The sequence below is a fragment of the Rhinopithecus bieti genome, unplaced genomic scaffold (assembly GCF_001698545.2).
Source record: "Rhinopithecus bieti isolate Rb0 unplaced genomic scaffold, ASM169854v2 scaffold_1014, whole genome shotgun sequence".
Taxonomy (NCBI): domain Eukaryota; kingdom Metazoa; phylum Chordata; class Mammalia; order Primates; family Cercopithecidae; genus Rhinopithecus; species Rhinopithecus bieti.
Window position 1 is genome coordinate 1,342,995 of NW_016803499.1, and position 16,955 is coordinate 1,359,949.

The 16,955-nt window shown below is 45.8% G+C and overlaps 1 protein-coding gene across 2 annotated transcripts in view; it reads left to right on the forward strand.

Moving 5' to 3' along the window:
- Positions 1-15,790, forward strand: part of MPHOSPH8 (M-phase phosphoprotein 8) — a 45,983-nt gene extending 30,193 nt beyond the window's left edge. The window contains exons 6-14 of one of the 2 annotated variants that reach the window (XM_017886441.1): positions 1,334-1,459; positions 1,540-1,628; positions 3,720-3,860; positions 5,421-5,507; positions 8,778-8,932; positions 10,700-10,854; positions 12,909-13,036; positions 13,868-13,951; positions 14,497-15,790. In XM_017886441.1, the coding sequence (XP_017741930.1) occupies positions 1,334-1,459; positions 1,540-1,628; positions 3,720-3,860; positions 5,421-5,507; positions 8,778-8,932; positions 10,700-10,854; positions 12,909-13,036; positions 13,868-13,951; positions 14,497-14,538 (1,007 nt within the window). In that variant the 3' untranslated portion in view covers positions 14,539-15,790. The remainder of the gene's footprint in view (positions 1-1,333; positions 1,460-1,539; positions 1,629-3,719; positions 3,861-5,420; positions 5,508-8,777; positions 8,933-10,699; positions 10,855-12,908; positions 13,037-13,867; positions 13,952-14,496) is intronic. The other variant, XM_017886451.1, reaches the window with a different exon arrangement.
- The last annotated feature ends 1,165 nt before the right edge of the window (positions 15,791-16,955 follow it).

The window sequence follows — 16,955 nt, forward strand, 5'->3', positions numbered from 1 at the left end:
CAATATACAATCATGTCATCTGCAAACAGGGACAATTTGACTTCTTCTTTTCCTAACTGAATACCCTTGATTTCTTTCTCTTGCCTGATTGCCCTAGCCAGAACTTCCAACACTATGTTGAATAGGAGTGGTGAGAGAGGGCATCCCTGTCTTGTGCCAGTTTTCAAAGGGAATTTTTCCAGTTTTTGCCCATTCAGTGTGATATTGGCTGTGGGTTTGTCATAAATAGCTCTTATTATTTTGAGATACGTTCCATCAATACCGAATTTATTGAGCGTTTTTAGCATGAAGGGCTGTTGAATTTTGTCAAAAGCCTTTTCTGCATCTATTGAGATAATCATGTGGTTTTTGTCTTTGGTTCTGTGTATATGCTGGATTACGTTTATTGATTTGCGTATGTTGAACCAGCCTTGCATCCCAGGGATGAAGCCCACTTGATGACGCTGGGAGCTGGAGGCTGGAGCTGTTCCTATTCGGTCATCTTGGGCGCACCCCCAGAAGTGTTAGTTTGAGTTGAGGGCTTTGGAAAAGTTCTTCATTTATTGCATATGTTTTACAGACTTTATTGCTGTGGCAAGGCCATCTGCCTGACGTCATCTATATAGTTTGAGGAATTGGTTTCAGGTGAAAATCCTTTAACTCTTACCATCAAGTATTTCTGTTTTTCACTTGTAAAACCACCATTGTGAATTACTCCCAGACAAGCTGCACTGAAGTCTGTGATTGCTGTGGTGATAAAGGCTGGACACACGCATCCTCGATGTTCCCGTGCCTGTGGGTCCTGTCGGGGAAGACTCTAGCAGTACCTCACAGGGAGTTGGGTGTGGGCCAGGGCACTGTGGGAGCAGAATGCTTCCAGATGTAGGGGCCCGAGTGAATCTGGAAGGATCCATAAGCCGTGCCTTTGACTCACATGCTGGGGTAGCTCACACGCGGAGAACAGCTTTATCTGTACGTGATGGGAAGCAGCGTATGTCCAAGAAGAATGGTGTAAGGGAGAGAAGTCACATTAGGATTGTATTTCCTCTTACCAGATCCCTGATCCCTCCTTTCTTTGAGCTACTTAGTCTTAAAATTCCTCCTTGGCTATTTTACAATGACAGATTACCTATTTATCTTCATGCCTTCAGAGTACCATGGCTTCTCAATGTGAATCGTTCATATTACTTCCCAAAGAAAATCGGGGATTTTATCAATTACAAGACCCCATTATACAATGACTTGTGTGAAAAGTATACATAGAGCTTTGATTAAGACACCACAAATTTGATAACATTGTGGGTTTTTTATACTTAAGACAAATGTATGTTAACAAGGCCATTGTGTGTTCCAGATGGCAGGCAGCAGATTCTGAGTTTGGGCATGGACCTGCAGTTGGAATGGATGAAGTTAGAAGATTTCCAAAAGCACCTTGATGGGAAAGATGAGAATTTTGCTGCAGCAGATGCAATTCCAAGTAGTGAGTGGTTTTGGAAATATTGAAATCCGTTTCACAAATCTAGATTTATAAAATCTAACTTATCTTTCCTTTCATTTTAGATGTGTTAAGGGATGCTGTAAAAAATGGGGATTATATTACTGTAAAAGTTGCACTTAATTCAAATGAAGAATATAACCTGGACCAAGAGGTAATATGTCTTTGAAAAATCTCATGAAAGGAAAATGGAAAGTAACTCTTGAAAGAATTCAAATTAATTTTTCATTTATTTTAATTACAAAAGGCTGGGTGTGGTGGCACACACCTATAATCCCAGCACTTTGGGAGGCCGAGGCAGGAGGATTGCTTGAGCCCAGGAATTGGAGACCAGCCTGGGCTCCATGGTGAAACCCCAACTCTACAAAAAATACAAAAATTAGCTGGACATGGTGGTATACGCCTTTGGTCCCAGTTACTTGGGCAGCTGAGGTGGGAGGATCTCCTGAGCCTGGGAGGTCAAGGCTGTGGTAAGTTGAGATTGTACCACTGCACCCCAGTCTGGGCAACAGAGCAAGACTCTGTCTCAAAAAAAAAAAAAAGTAATGCACGTTCACTTTGTAAAATTTAAAAATTGCAGAACCCTATAAATATACAATTTATAGTCCCTTTAATTACAACCCCCTTCCCCGCCAAAAGTGATGGTTTGGTTTGGTTTGGTTATGGTTACCTGTCTTGTATGTGCTTTTACCCTCTGCCACTCCAAGAGCATAGAGTGAGACAATTTTCCTGTGGCCATTTGTGTTTCTTTGATGGTTGCCTATTTCCAGCAACTGTCCATCTCTCTGTTGTAGCTGGCGATGTTTCATACTGATACGTATGGATTTTTTAATGGAAGTATATTGACCCTTTCTCTCTAGATTTTGGGTTTTGTGTTTGAGTCCTGTATTGCCTGAAGATTTTTATTTTTAGGCGATTGTATCTGTCGATCTTTTACATTTATGGCTTTTGGGTATCTTGTCTTGCTTAGAAAATATTTTCATATTTTCTTCTTTAGTTTTTTAGCTTCGCTGTGGATTTTTTAGGTTTAATCCTTTGGGATTACAATTCACAAAATCATTGGGATTTTGATTAAAATTGCATGAAATAATATAGATTGAGAATTGGTATTTTTATTTACATTTTGCATCTTCTGTCTAGGAACATGGTAATTCTACATCACTCAGCTCTTCATTTATACCCTTAAGCAAAGTTCTGTGGGTTTTTCATTCATATAGACATTGCACATTGCTTCTAGATGTATGCCTATATGTCTTATGTTTGATTATGGTCATTAGTCTTTTTTCATTTGCATTTTGTTTTCTAACTGGTTATTGCTTGTCAATGGTAAAGCTATGGATGTCTTTGTACACATACGTGTGTGTGACTCCAGTCATTTAATGAAATTCTCTCCTCGTTTTTAAGTTACTTGTTTTGGATTTTCTAGGTAGAAAATTTGATCATATGCCCCCCAGAGATTCACTGTTCATTTTATATGGTGCAGACTTTTCATGGACCTTTAGGATTTCATACACAAAACAAAATCAAAGAAGATACAAAAATGAGAGCTGGGCGTGGTGGCGTGCACCTGTAATCCCAGCTACTCGAGGCTGAGGCAGGAGCCCAGGAGTTTGAGACCAGCCTGGGCTGACATGACAACACCCTGTCTCAATAAAAAAGAAAGAAAGAAAAACACCACCAATAAAAAAAAAATTCAAGCATTCCTTGGAGATATTGTGGGTTTGGTTCCGGACTGTTGGAATAAAGCAAGTCACACAAATTTGTTGGTTTCCTGGTGCATATAAAAGTTAGGTTTACACTAGACTGTAGTCTGTGAATAGCATTACATCTTTTAAAAAAACTGTCTTAATTTACAACACTTGATTGCTAAAAATGGCTGATGCGACAACACAAAATGGGCACGTGCTGTGGGCACTGGTGCGAACAAACGTGTCTGTGGCAGGGTTGCCCCAGACCTTCAGTTTGTAAAAAACACGGTCCCTGTGAAGTGCGGGAAAGCAAAGCTCAGTGAAACGAGGTAGGCCTATAGAGGAAAGTGTAAAATTTTATGCAAACATTTAGATGTGGAAAAATACTCTAAAAGCTACTAGTTTCTGATGGTTGGGATAGTTTAGCGAAAATCCTAAGTAGGTGCCTAAATCAGTGTCCGTTAGTGATTTCACATTGAAACATCTCAAATGAGAAGACTGGGTTCTGAAATTGTTCTAAAGATTAACACGTTTTTTATTTAACAAAACCAACACAGGATTCCAGTGGAATGACACTGGTGATGCTTGCCGCCGCGGGAGGGCAGGACGACCTCCTGCGACTCCTCATAACAAAAGGCGCGAAAGTGAACGGTCGGCAGAAAAACGGGACCACCGCCCTCATTCATGCCGCGGAGAAGGTTTGTGGCTTCTCGTGCATCTGTTTCAGAGCTTTCATTCCTGCCGATGGACTGAGAGGACCTCTTTGGTAGTGAAATACAGCAATCACACAGCCACATAGCCTTTTTTTTTAAGACAGAGTCTTGCTCTGTCCCCCGGGCTGGAGTGCAGTGGCACGATCTCAGCTCACTGCAACCTCTGCCCCCCGGGTTCCAGCAGTTCTCCTGCTTCAACCTCCCTAGTAGCTGGGATTATAGGTGCCCACCACCATGCCCAGCTAATATTTGTATTTTTAGTAGAGACAGAGTTTTGCCATATTGGCCAGGCTGGTTTTGAACTCCTGACCTCAAGTGATCCACCTGCCTCGGCCTCCCAAAGTGCTAGGATTATAGGAGTGAGCCTCCGCGCCTGGTCTGCTCCAGTTCTACTTTCTAATAGTATTTTATTATTGTCATATTATGAAATAACCCCTTGTTTTTTTTTTTTTTGAGACGGCGTCTCGCTCTGTCGCCCAGGCTGGAGTGCAGTGACGCGATCTCGGCTCACTGCAAGCTCCGCCTCCTGGGTTCTCGCCATTCTCCTGCCTCAGCCTCCCGAGTAGCTGGGACTACAGGCGCCCACCACCATGCCCGGCTAATTTATTTGTATTTTTAGTAGGGATGGGGTTTCACTGTGTTAGCCAGGATGGTCTTGATCTCCTGACCTCGTGATCCACCCACCTCGGCCTCCCAAAGTGCTGGGATTACAGGTGTGAGCCACCGTGCCCGGCTGTCACACGGTCCCATAGCTTTTTAAAAAATTTGTTTTAGAAATAAGGTCTCCAGCTCTGTGGCACAGACGGGAGTGCAGTGGCACCATCATAACTCAGTGTGGCTGGAAACTCCTGGTCTCAGGCAGTCCTCCTGCCTCAGCCTCCTGAGTTGCTGGGACTAAGTGTGTACCTCCACACCTGTCTAGTTTTAAAAATGTTTGTAGAGACATGGTCTCACTGCGTTGCCCAGCCTGGGCTCAAGGGATCCTCCCGCCTCGGTTAAAGTGCTGGGATTACAGGCATGAGCCGCAGCCCCCAGCTGGAGTAACTCTTTAATTCATGTTTCAGTTGATCTGTGACATGTAATGAATAGATTTATCATCGGTAGTGCATTGTAATCACATTTCAAAACGTGATTTATCTCGTTAGAAGTAATTTATATTAAAATACTCTGATTAAAGTACTAATATGAATTTTAATCTTAAATAATTTAAAATTTTTTCGAATGGTATTAGTATTCCTTTTGGTTAATAATGTAAGTGAAATTTTCCCATATATTATCTTTTTAAAGGATTTCTATGTAGAGGTTCTTAGGTTGGAGCTAGCGGTGCCGTTTAGGTAGCAGTTGCTGGCAGCACAGTGAGTGGCCCAGTCTGGGCCTCTGTGGGGCAGGGCTCACCCCCGTGGCCCCACAGCAATGCTGTGACCCACAACCACTTGTGATAGAACCTGCTGGGTATTTTTCCTGATGACTAAGAATTTCAAAATATCTAAAACTGTCTTTTAAATAATTTGGGGAATTAAATTTGCTTTTTTTTTCTTTCCATAGAACTTTTTAACAACAGTGGCTATTCTTTTGGAAGCGGGAGCTTTTGTCAATGTCCAGCAGAGCAATGGTGAGACCGCACTGATGAAGGTAAGTCCCTCCTGTGGGCTGTCCCTTCTTCAGTACCTTGGCAGGTGCTTGTGTTGGCATCTGCCACTGCCAGGCGCTGTGCTGGGGCCTGAGAACAGAGTGGGTACCAAGACAGTCCTGGAGTCCAGCCGCTTGCAGGGGAGGAGGAGCAGTGGGCTGGCAGGCAGCAGTGAGCTCAGAGCGGGCAGTGGTGTGATCAGAACGGCACAGAGAGCCGTGAGGTCACAGGAGAGTGCTCCGAGCTGGGCCTTGGGGTCCCTGGCAATCCGTAGGGTGGATGAGGCAGGTGCCACACTGTATCCTAAATGGCAGTCAAGTCAGCAGGGAGGGAGCACTCCGGCTGCAGCTGGAGCCGCAGGGAGGCTGCCGGCCTGGAAGGAGCAGGCCTGGGCGTGGGACGGAGCTCCTCGTGTACTCTGTGTGTTCCTCATTTGATGTTGGTGAATTTGTCGCCTCGGGCTTGTTCCTGTGTTCCGGAACGTGGTTTGCAGACAGGTTTTGAAAGAAAGGTCGACCGTTTGGCATTTGTCTTAGGGGACCCGCATGGTCTGATTGGTTCCTCTGCGGCAGTTGTGGGTTCCTGGCCCAGGATGCTATTAGGATAGAGCAGGTCCAGACACGCAGCCAGCAGTGGCCAGCTCAGCTCCCTGTGGGCACCTGTCCTGTTTCCTCCCTGGAATGCTTGGCTCCATGTAAGCCATTGAGCCCAGCAGGGGCCTGCCCACAGCGCCCATTCCAGTCTCTGTCCCCAGTAAGCAAAAGAGCACAGCCAGACCCTGGGTCTGCAGGGCACCTGGCATCGAGTCTCACCGCGAACCCTCTTCTGATGGCCCGGACCACCTGTCTCTTGTCCTCCTGCCGCATGAGGCCCATAAACAGTCTCAGGTCCTGTCGCCCAGGCTGGAGTACAGTGGCGCCATCATGACTCACTGCAGCCTCGGCTTCCCGAGCTCAAGTGCCTCTCACCTCAGCCTCCCGAGTAGCTAGGACTGCAGGTGCGAGCCACCACGCCCAGCCATTTTTTTTCTTACTAGAGACCAAGTCTCACTGTGTTGCCTGGGCTTGGCTTGCACTCCTGGCCTCAAGCACTTTCCTTTTGGTTCATGGAAATGTTCGTTTTGTTCAGGAGCCTGAGGTTTGTCTTTTGTTTCCCTTCATTTGTTGTGGTTGTCTCGTGTGGAGCAGCAGTGGCCTCTCAGAGCATCATCTTGGTGACAGATGACCCAGTGCACCCTGAACTGCAGCCATGCAGATGCATCCAGAGCATGAGAGAGGTGGGTGGGCACAGAAGCCTGCTCATGCCAAGCCTGAGGGAGTTCATCCAGAGGGCCCTGGGGAGCCACAGCAAGGTCGAAGCTGAAGAAGGGTAGAATCAGATTAGAGGGTTTCATTTGTGTGTTTTAATGCTCCGTAGTACAGAAGCGGCACAGATTGGGAGGAGGACGTTTGCAGACTTGTCAGGTCTCCAGGTGATGTGAAATAACAGAAGGCTGTACCTGGGTAGTGGCAGGAGGGATGGAGTGGGCGAGCCGGCCACTTGGTAAGAGGTAGAATTCACAGAGCCTGGTAACTGGAGGGGACGCCTGGTCACCCCATTCCTAAGTTGGGGGCCCAGGTGGCACAGATGGAGGGAGTTGGGTATTGGGTCGTGTAGATGTCACCTCTGCACATTTCACTGGGGAATCTAGGCTCAGGAGAGAGGTGTGGGCTGGAGATTCAGGTTTGTTGCTGTCCAGCTCTCTGACAGTGACTGTAGCCATAGGTTGAGAGTGGGGTCATCCATGGGGAATTGGAAAGGAGAAAAGGGCCGTAGAAGGAAAGAAGCTGTGTGGGGAGAAACAGAGGAGGAGGAGGAAGTGGTCCTCAGGCTGGCAGCGCCTCTCCCAGCATCAGGCAGAAGGCAGGTGGGAGCGCCCCCAGGTCAGCACCTCAGGGCTGCACGCCTTGCTGAGGTACCTGTGTTGAGTTGGGGAGTGGGGTGCAGAGGGGAGATGGCTCTGGAAGTGGGTCAGGGAGGGCGTGGCATTTCTTCCCTGAGAGGACATGTGGCACTTACTTCACCGGTTCTGAATTCAATAGACTGCCTTCATCTGCCATGAGGTTTAGTGATTTGTTCCTGAAAAGCTGTATTTTAATTGCTTTCAGGATTTAGCATGTTGAAGTTTTTTTGAGTTTTAGAATGAGAAGATGTAAACATTGTGATTTTCAGAAATTAAAAACCTATTCATCTGAGGAGAAAGTGTAGAACATGGGTCTTTTACCAGAGTGGGCAGGTGCAGGGGGACTGCCCTCACCTGTCGCTGCAGGCTCTGTCGATCTCAGCAGGGCCTCACCCTCCCCGTGGCCGCAGTGTGGGCCACTTGGTCTGTCCTGAGCCTGTCCTGGATGGTGTCCCTCACCTCTGCAGTGGACACCCGGGGTGACCAGAAAGGTCTCAGGCCCAGGCTCCGCTGATCTGACGGCAGAGCCGCCCCTGCCGGAAGCGCTGGCTGACACCGTTGTCCAGGTAGCGCGGCGGGCGGGTAGGGCGGCGGGCGGGTAGCGTGGCAGACAGGTAGTGTGGTGGATGGGTAGGGCGGCGGAGTGCCGCTGCTCCTGGAGGCCGCTCTGTACAGTGACGCTGCTGCCCAGCATCTGCCTCACAGGGTCGGGCGGCACAGGGACCCCATCCCCTTTTCACAAATGGAAACGGGAGACTCAGAAGAATTACGGGACTTATCTGCAGTCATGTGGCTAGTAAGTGATAGACAAGCAAACAGTCTGTGCCACAGCTGCACCGTAGGTTTGCAAATTCAGATTCCTATCTGTGCTTGGGTCGTCTCCTTTAAAGCAGCAGCTGGGGACATTTCGAGGTTATTTTGTGGTCCTGAGAGGTGTTTTTGAGATTCCCGAGACAAAGCTGTCTATAGTGAGGGCCAGGCTTGTGTATCTCGGGGCCTCTGCCGAGGGGCTGGCTCGCGGGGACAGCATAGCATGGACGACAGAGGGCAGCAGGGGTCAGCGCCTGGTGTCTGTTCTGTCTTGGGAATGACAAAACAGTTTCTGAAGTTGCCCATTTCCTGAAAACTCAGTGAAGAAATTAACTTGAACGTAGCACACAGATTTCTGTGTTGGCCCCTGAGTCAAAGATACTCCCCACTTGCATTTAAGCAACGTGGCCTGTGCCCTCTCTTCACAGAACCCAGGCACGTATGGAGAAGGGACCAGCACGCATGGGTCGTTACCACAGTTTACAGCTGAGTAATTGTTCCTCCTTTTTACCTGACATAGGCCTGTAAAAGAGGAAATTCAGACATTGTACGACTTGTGATTGAATGTGGAGCTGACTGCAACATTCTGTCAAAGCACCAGAACAGCGCCCTGCACTTTGCGAAGCAGTCCAACAACGTGCTTGTGTACGACTTGCTGAAGAGCCATTTAGAGACGTAAGTGGCAGCGACTGTGCCGTGTCGAGTGTTCGTGTGGACACATTATCACTGGAGCGGCCTCTGTGTAACTGCTCAGAAAAACATCCAGCACAAGTCCTGATGGTTTTGTTTCCAGTAAATCACAGATTTAATAAATGGCATATGAATTATTTTTCTGCAAGTTATTTAACTCAGAAAATTTCAAACTTAACACTGGCCTATCTGGGAGTATTTTCCTTAAATATTAAGTATACTCTTAATTTGGTTAGCAAAGGTTTTCTTAAAAACATTTAAACTTGGCCGGGCACAGTGGCTCACGCTTGTAATCCTAGTACTTTGGGAGGCCGAGGCGGGTGGATCACTTAAGGTCAGGAGTTTGAGACCAGCCTGACCAACATGGTGAAACCCCGTCTCTACTGAAAAAACAAAAATTGGCCAGGCGTGGTAGCGGGCACCTGTAATCCCAGCTACTCAGGAGGCTGAGGCAGGAGAATCGCTTGAACCTGGGAGGCGGAGGTTGCAGTGAACCAAGATCACACCATTGCACTGCAGCCCGGGTGACAGAGCAAGACTCTGTACCCCCACCAAAAAAAAAGAAACTTTAAACGTTCGTCTTTCTTTTTAATAGACCTTATTTTTTGCAACACTTTTAAGCACAGCAAAGTTGAGTGGAAGGTACAGATTTCCAAGCCTCCCCACCGCCATCCTCCCCAACTGTCGAGATCCCGGTCACCCACCATGGGACATTACTACAGCCGAGGAACCTACAGGGACATCGCATAATCCCTGGAGCACAGCACTGACATCATCAGGGCTCACTCGTAGTGATACACATTCTGTGGATCGGGACAGATACATCATGCATCCATCCCTCATCACAGTGTCACACAGACTAGTTTCACTGCCGGAAAAAGCCTGTGTTCTCCACCTCTTCATCCCTCCCTCCCCCAGCCCCTGACAACCAGCAGTAACTTTACTGCCTTCATGTTTTGCCCTTTCCAGAACAGTCGGAATCACACAGTGTTTGGCCTTTTCAGGTTGGCCTCTTTCATTTAGCAGTAGGCATCCAAGAGTCCTTCCATGTCTTGATAGTGCATTTCTGTTTAGCACTGACTGATATTCTGTTGTTGGTTGTCAATATTTACCAGTTTATTCAAGTTCATTCTTTTTCAAATAAATTCTAAATCATATTTTATTTTATTGCAAGTTCATACTTACAATTTAGTATTTCTATCACTTCAGCACTCTCGGCAACACACATCACAAACTCGCACATACCAGACAGTAGCGAATTCAAGGCGGTGTTTACGTCACAGGTCTCGGGTGGGCCTCTGGGACCGCGCCTGTTGCACTCGGTGCTGCTGATGGCCACAATCCCGACTCCTCTGGTCACACGGGGTGTGTGCTTAGATCCAGCAAGTAGAGCGACCCACTTTCCTGATTTGCCGAGTACTGAGGGGTTCCCCTTTCTGATTTTCCACTGATTCATTAGACAACTATGTAGTAAGCACAGACTTTGTGCCAGGCACTGTTCTAAAGACTGGGGAGATGGAAACGGCAGTGGGGGAAGAGACTTGCCCTCTTAGAACTTCAGTTCCACTGAGATGGACAAGACAGATACACAGGTTGTCGGGTGCCGCCGGGTGGAAGTCAAGCTGGAAAGAAGGCAGGCAGAGCTGCAGCTCTTTTTTGGAAGGTTGGCCTGGGAAGGCCTTACTGGTATTCAACAGGCTTGTGGTTCTTTTCTACATTAATGTTAACAACGTGCACTACTGTTTTTCTTAGACTTTCAAGAGTAGCAGAAGAGACAATAAAGGATTACTTTGAAGCTCGCCTTGCTCTGCTAGAACCAGTTTTTCCAATCGCATGTCATCGACTCTGTGAGGGGCCTGATTTTTCAACAGATTTCAATTACAAACCCCCACAGAACATACCAGAAGGTAAGCCTATGCCTCCCTTCACACTTCTCTGTGTGAAACGTGACACGATATTAACAGATTTTTAGACAGATTCCTTTCTTTGAACAAAACTTTAAGGAAATTCCGTTGTGTGTAATAGTTTTGCAAACCAGTTAACGGCAGAGCTGCTCTGGAAGAGACACCCGGCTGACACCCCATCCCTGTTTTAACCCCATTGAGAGCACTGAAGTTAGGGTTTCCTAATCACACTAGTGCTCAGTGAGTTTTATTAAAATTCAGTGTCTGAGTTATTAAGATGCTGAGCCTGGAATGTTTTTCCCCTGAATTGTGTTGTTTGTAAAGTCTTTGCCCTTTTTGAAAAAGAAAAAATACTCTTGCCCTATAGTAAAGCTGGTGGAAGAGATGGAGAAGCCACTTCCCTCTCTAGCCTCTGCTCCACAGCCCGTCTCCAGGCAGGACTGCGGCTGGCCCTCTCTACACGTGGTGCCAGGCAGATGTGGAGGCAGCGTGGTCTGCCGAGGGGAGGCAGCTGGGCTCTGGCTTTTTTTGCTTAGAAACCTGTTCCCCATTTTGTGAAGTGGCCTCTTTCATTTAGCAGTAGGCATCCGAGAGTCCTTCCATGTCTAGATAGTGCATTTCTGTTTAGCACTGACTGATACTCTATTGTTGGTTGTCAATATTTACCAGTTTATTCAAGTTCATTCTTTTTCAAATAAATTCTAAATCATATTTTATTTTATTGCAAGTTCATACTTACAACACAATTTAGTATTCATTCCTGGAAAATATATTTAAGAACATCTAGCCCTGCCCCTGAAAGAGCCATTTGTAATATCTTAGTGTTGAGAGAATTTGACATTGTGGAATCATAATTGATCAGGTTTGGTTGTTGCTGTTGTTTTGAAAGGGAGTCTCCCTGTGTCACCCAGGCTGCAGTGCAGTGGCATGATCTTGGTTTATTGCAACCTCTGCCTTCTGGATTCAAGTGATTCTTCTGCCTCAGCCTCTGGAGTAGCTGGAACTACAGGCGCCCACTGCCACGCCCGGCCAATTTTTGTATTTTTAGTAGAGATGGGGTCATGTTGGCCAGGCTGGACTCAAATTCCTGACCTCAAGTGATCTGCCTGCTTCAGCCTCCCAAAGTGCTGGGATTACAGGCGTGAGCCACTGTGCCCGTTCAATAATTTATAGTTTTGATTATTCAGGTGGACCATCTGCATTGCCAGGTGTGAGCGCCAGAGAGCGATGCCCTGAGCTGGCCCCGGTGAACCTGAGCACCCACTGACACCTACAACTGCTGGGCCTGCAGTTTTCATTTGCATAATGTCTGCATCCACCAACTTTTTTTTTTTTTTTTTTTTTGAGAAGGAGTCTCACACTGTTCCCCAGGCTGGAGTGCAGTGGTGCAATCTCGGCTCACTGCAACCTCCACCTCCCGGGCTCAAGCAATTCTCCTGCCTCAACCTCCCGAGTAGCTGGAATTACAGGAACCCGCCACCACGCCCAACTAATTTTTGTATTCTTAGTAGAGACGGGGTTTCACCATGTTGGCCAGGCTGGTCTTGAACTCCTGGCCTCAAGTGATCTGCCCGCCTCTGCCTCCCAAAGTGCTGGGATTACAGACATGAGCCACCATGCCTGGCCAATTTTGGGTATGTATTAATCAGAAAAATTGGAAGGGGCAAAAAGGTATGTGGAAGAAAATGGAAAACCACTCAGACCCACACCCAAAGGTGCCCACCACAGGAATGTCCCTGGGACATGTGCACATTCAGCAGTAATGTTTCAAATACCAGTTTAATAACTTCAGTATAGAAAATCATACTTAAGTCTTTTCCAGGAACTGTCAGTAGAGATTACTTGGGCAAAAGGTAAAAAGAGTTCTGTGGGTTGAAAAATGCCGGGTGACACAAGCTTTGAGAGGGCCAACCTCCTCTGCGCCTCCAGGCGGAGTGGGTGATGCCTGTCTGGCCAGGTCCAGCTTGGGGGCCTGCTTCCGTCTGGTGTTGAGTGTTCCTCTCTCTGGGGGCTGAAGGCTGCATCTGAAGTCATTCACATACGTCTCCCATTTTCAGGCTCTGGCATCCTGCTGTTTATCTTCCATGCAAACTTTTTGGGTAAAGAAGTTATTGCTCGGCTCTGTGGACCATGTAGTGTACAAGCTGTAGTTCTGAATGATAAATTTCAACTTCCTGTTTTTCTGGTAAGATACTCTGTATTTCACTATTGAAAAGTAAATTCTTCTAATCAAAAGCATAGGTGACTTAATTTTAAATTCCTGTGTCTTAATAAAATAAAATCATTCAGAAACTAATCCAATAATAGTGGTTGGGAATGAGGTCATACCCGTAATTATCCTAAATTTTGTCAGTAGGAATTTTTCCTGTTTATTTTTTTGCCTTAAATTATGCTTACCCATACTGTCTTAGGGCTAGCATTGTTCTGAATATAAATTCTTAATGATCTCAAAGATTCTTTGTACATACTTTGCCACTTTTAGAATTCTTTCCTTGGACTGAATTAAGCAAAATTCCCTAGATACAGCCATTTTAACACTTGTACTATGTATTGCTGGGTGCATTCTAATCCAGTTTCCTGGACTGATTTTGTCATTTGTATATTTTTAATAAATCAAGGGGAAAGTAAGTCACTTTTTTTTTTTTTGAGACAGGGTCTCACTCTGTTGACCAGGCTGGAGTGCAGTGGCGTGGATCACAGCTCACTGGAGCCTTGACTTCCCAGGCACAAGCAATCCTCCCGCCTCAGCCTCCTAACTACCTGGGACTACAGATGCACGCCACCACATCCGGCTAATTTTTTGTATTTTTTGTAGAGATGGGGTTTCACCGTGTTGGTCAGGCTGGTCTCCAACTTACGGGCTCAAGCGATTGGCCGCCTTGGCCTCCTTCACAGCATCTTGACTTATGAAATAAAAAACAAAACTTATTTTTGATTCTTTTACATCATTGGTGTTTTAACAGTTTCTGGTGTAAGTTTGAAAAAGCACTGATTTTTTTTTCTCTTTCCATTGTAGGACAGTCATTTTGTTTACTCATTCAGCCCTATTGCAGGTCCCAATAAACTCTTCATAAGGTTGACAGAAGCACCCTCTGCCAAGGTGACAATCCTTTCTTCATATGTAGTGTCAGTACTCAAGTTGTTACTCCAGATTACTTTATCAACATTAGAAAAAAATTCCAAGAATCCTGGTGTACCTGTCCTAGAGACACGCACTCCCTAGGGTAGTGATGCTAGGTGCACCCTCTCTCCATCTACAGTGTGTTAGACATAATAATGCGGCAGGAACAGGACTAGGTTGCAGCTGAGAAGAACGCCTCTTTATAGAGGATGGAGCCATCTGAATCATGTTCTAGGCCTTGGTGTGGAATTGCCAAATATATGTCTTTAGGCCGGTCCCTAACCTCTCTTGTATGAAAGGAAGCTGGACAAAATAGTCTCTCTAATAAAACAGTAATATAAAATTAATAGCACTTGGAATTATTTCTTGAATTAAAATGGCAATGATCTAACAATGTAAATTGATAAGCAACTTGAAAATATTGCCAAATAATAGAAGCAGATCTTGGCCATGTGTGGTTTTTTTCTTGTAAGAAAGGGGAAATCTGGATCTGTACTGACAGCTGCATTCTTTTCTTTCAACAGGTTAAGTTGCTAATAGGTGCATACAGAGTGCAGCTGCAGTGACCAAACAGCAGGGATTGGGTGGAGTTCTCTTCAGACCTATTCCTACACTCTCTCTGACAGCAGTTTGGAATTCTTCTAGCACATCTATGTAAAGTTTTGTCTGTAAACCTCTTGCAGTTAAGCCTGTTGTCTGTTGTAGTCTGTAAGATGCGACATAGCTGTGTCTGTGCCAGTATGCTGGAATCTCAGTGCAGTGTCCAGACTGCGTATTTCAGTTTTTCCACAATGTGGATAGTACATATGAGGATTATTTAAGAAAATTAAAGACTTACTTTCTTTTTTCTGGAGACGGAGTTTTGCTCTTGTTGCCCAGGCTGGAGTGCAATGGCACGATCTCAGCTCACTGCAACCTCCGCCTCCTGGGTTCAAGTGATTCTCCTTGAAATTTCTACTAGCCCTGGTGAACTTCTGTGCTTTAAAAAAAAAAAAAAGAAGAGAAAGTTCAGCTCTAAAGCATTTGCTTATAGCAAGGGGAGCCATGTTATATTCAAGTTACCCAAGCACCAAATAAAGTGTGGGTTTGCTGCCCCTGAAAGGGTTGGGAGGCCTGATCTTTTTCTAGTAGACAGTTGCCACACATTCTGGAGATGGCAGTCACTTGTAAATGTGCTGTAGTCACTTGTACACTATGAGGCCTAAAAGAGTATTATAGGCTCACACCTATAATCCCAGTGCTTTGGAGGCTGAGGCTGGAGGATTGCTTAGGCCAAGGAGTTCGAGACCAGCCTGGGTAACACGGGGTGGAACACGCCTGTGGTCCCAGGTACTCGGAGACTGAGGTGAAAGGATTGCTTGAGCCGGGGAGGTCAAGGCTGCAGAGAGCCATCAAAAGCCACTGCACTCCAGCCTGGGTGACAGAATGAGACCTTGTCTCAAAAAAAAAAAAAAAAAGTTTCTTGGAGTCTATACGGTTTTTTTGAAAAGCCAGATCTTGTGCCCCAGTTTTGACCACCAACTGGGAAGATGGAGCTTAGGTAACGAAGCCTGGCTGCTGTGTGGGAGCCGCCGCCTTGTCTGAGACAAGTTTCTGCTGCTTAAGCATCAGTCGAGCTCAGGCTGCGTTATGCAGAAGGTGACAATTGTTTTGCTCCTCATTAGTTTATAATTGTATGAAATAAGATTTTAATGAAAACTTTTCAGAATTCACGTTTGTGTAGATATTTCAGAGAACCATTTTTACTTTACACCCTAACACTGCCTTTTCCTATGGTTTTGTCAATAAAACTATGATGTTAGTCTGTTTCCTTTTATATCTCAAGTCTCAAAACTTTAAAAGACAGTAGATATTTGTGGTTTTCTAGCTAAGTGAGGGCCGAGATTGGACTTTTTCAACTAAATTGAATCATGCAGTGTATCTGATTTCATAGCTTTCCGGGGGAACAGGGAGATCTGAGTTCACAGTGGACGTCAGGAGCAGTAAAGGAGACAGCAGGAGTCCAGCTACAGATGTGAACGAACAGCGTCAGGAACACGTGAGAAGGTGACCGACTGTTCATCAGGAAGGCAGGGCTGTCTAAGATACAAACCAAACAGGAATCGCCAGATAGTTCAAGTTATCGGGGAAAAAACTCTGAGCAATGATGCCTCTGAAAAACAAAGCAGTTCTCAGGCAGCACCTTACCAAAAGGTTTATAGATAATGTTTAGAACTACAGGTCAAGGCCCAGGGCAACTTCGTGTAGTGTAAAGTGTGTGCAGCACAGCTTATGTGACCTAGTCATGTCACAGATCTCCTAGTCTTTTCCCCTGGAAAGCTATGAAGTCAGATATAGCACTAGGACATGATTCAGTTCATGGCCTAGGACAGGTGATCTCAGGACTGAGATGGCCACACATGGGATGCATGGCTGTGGCCAGACTCGCATCATGTCCTCTGCCATTGTTCCTTCCCACTGTCTACTTGGGTAAGGACAACATAATTTGGCTATTTACTAGCAACAGCACTCTGTGATCTAGTTTGCATCGATAATGGTGCTGCTTAGCTAGAATAGTACACTACACTTCATGTCCGTTACTAGCAACAGTCCACTCCTGGATCGTAGATTGCCTAATGGCTGTTAGCTAGAAAGTACTACTAACACAGTTCTTTGTTTTTTTTATCTAGCATCATGGCACTCTGGATTTCTTAGTTTGCTGTAATGCGCTTGTAGTAGAAAGTTTACACTACACTCGATTCTTTTACTAGCAACAGCACTCTGGATCTAGTTTGCACCTGTAATGGCTGTAGTAGAAAGTACACTACATCATTCTTTTTACTAGCAGCCCAGCCTCTGGATTTAGTTTGCCGTAATGGCTGCTTAGTTAGTAAAGTTACACTTACATCATTCTTTTACTAGCAGCCAGCACTCTGGATCTAGTTGCCGTTATATGGCTTAGTAGCAAACCTACACTCACATTCTTACTAGCCAGCAGCACACT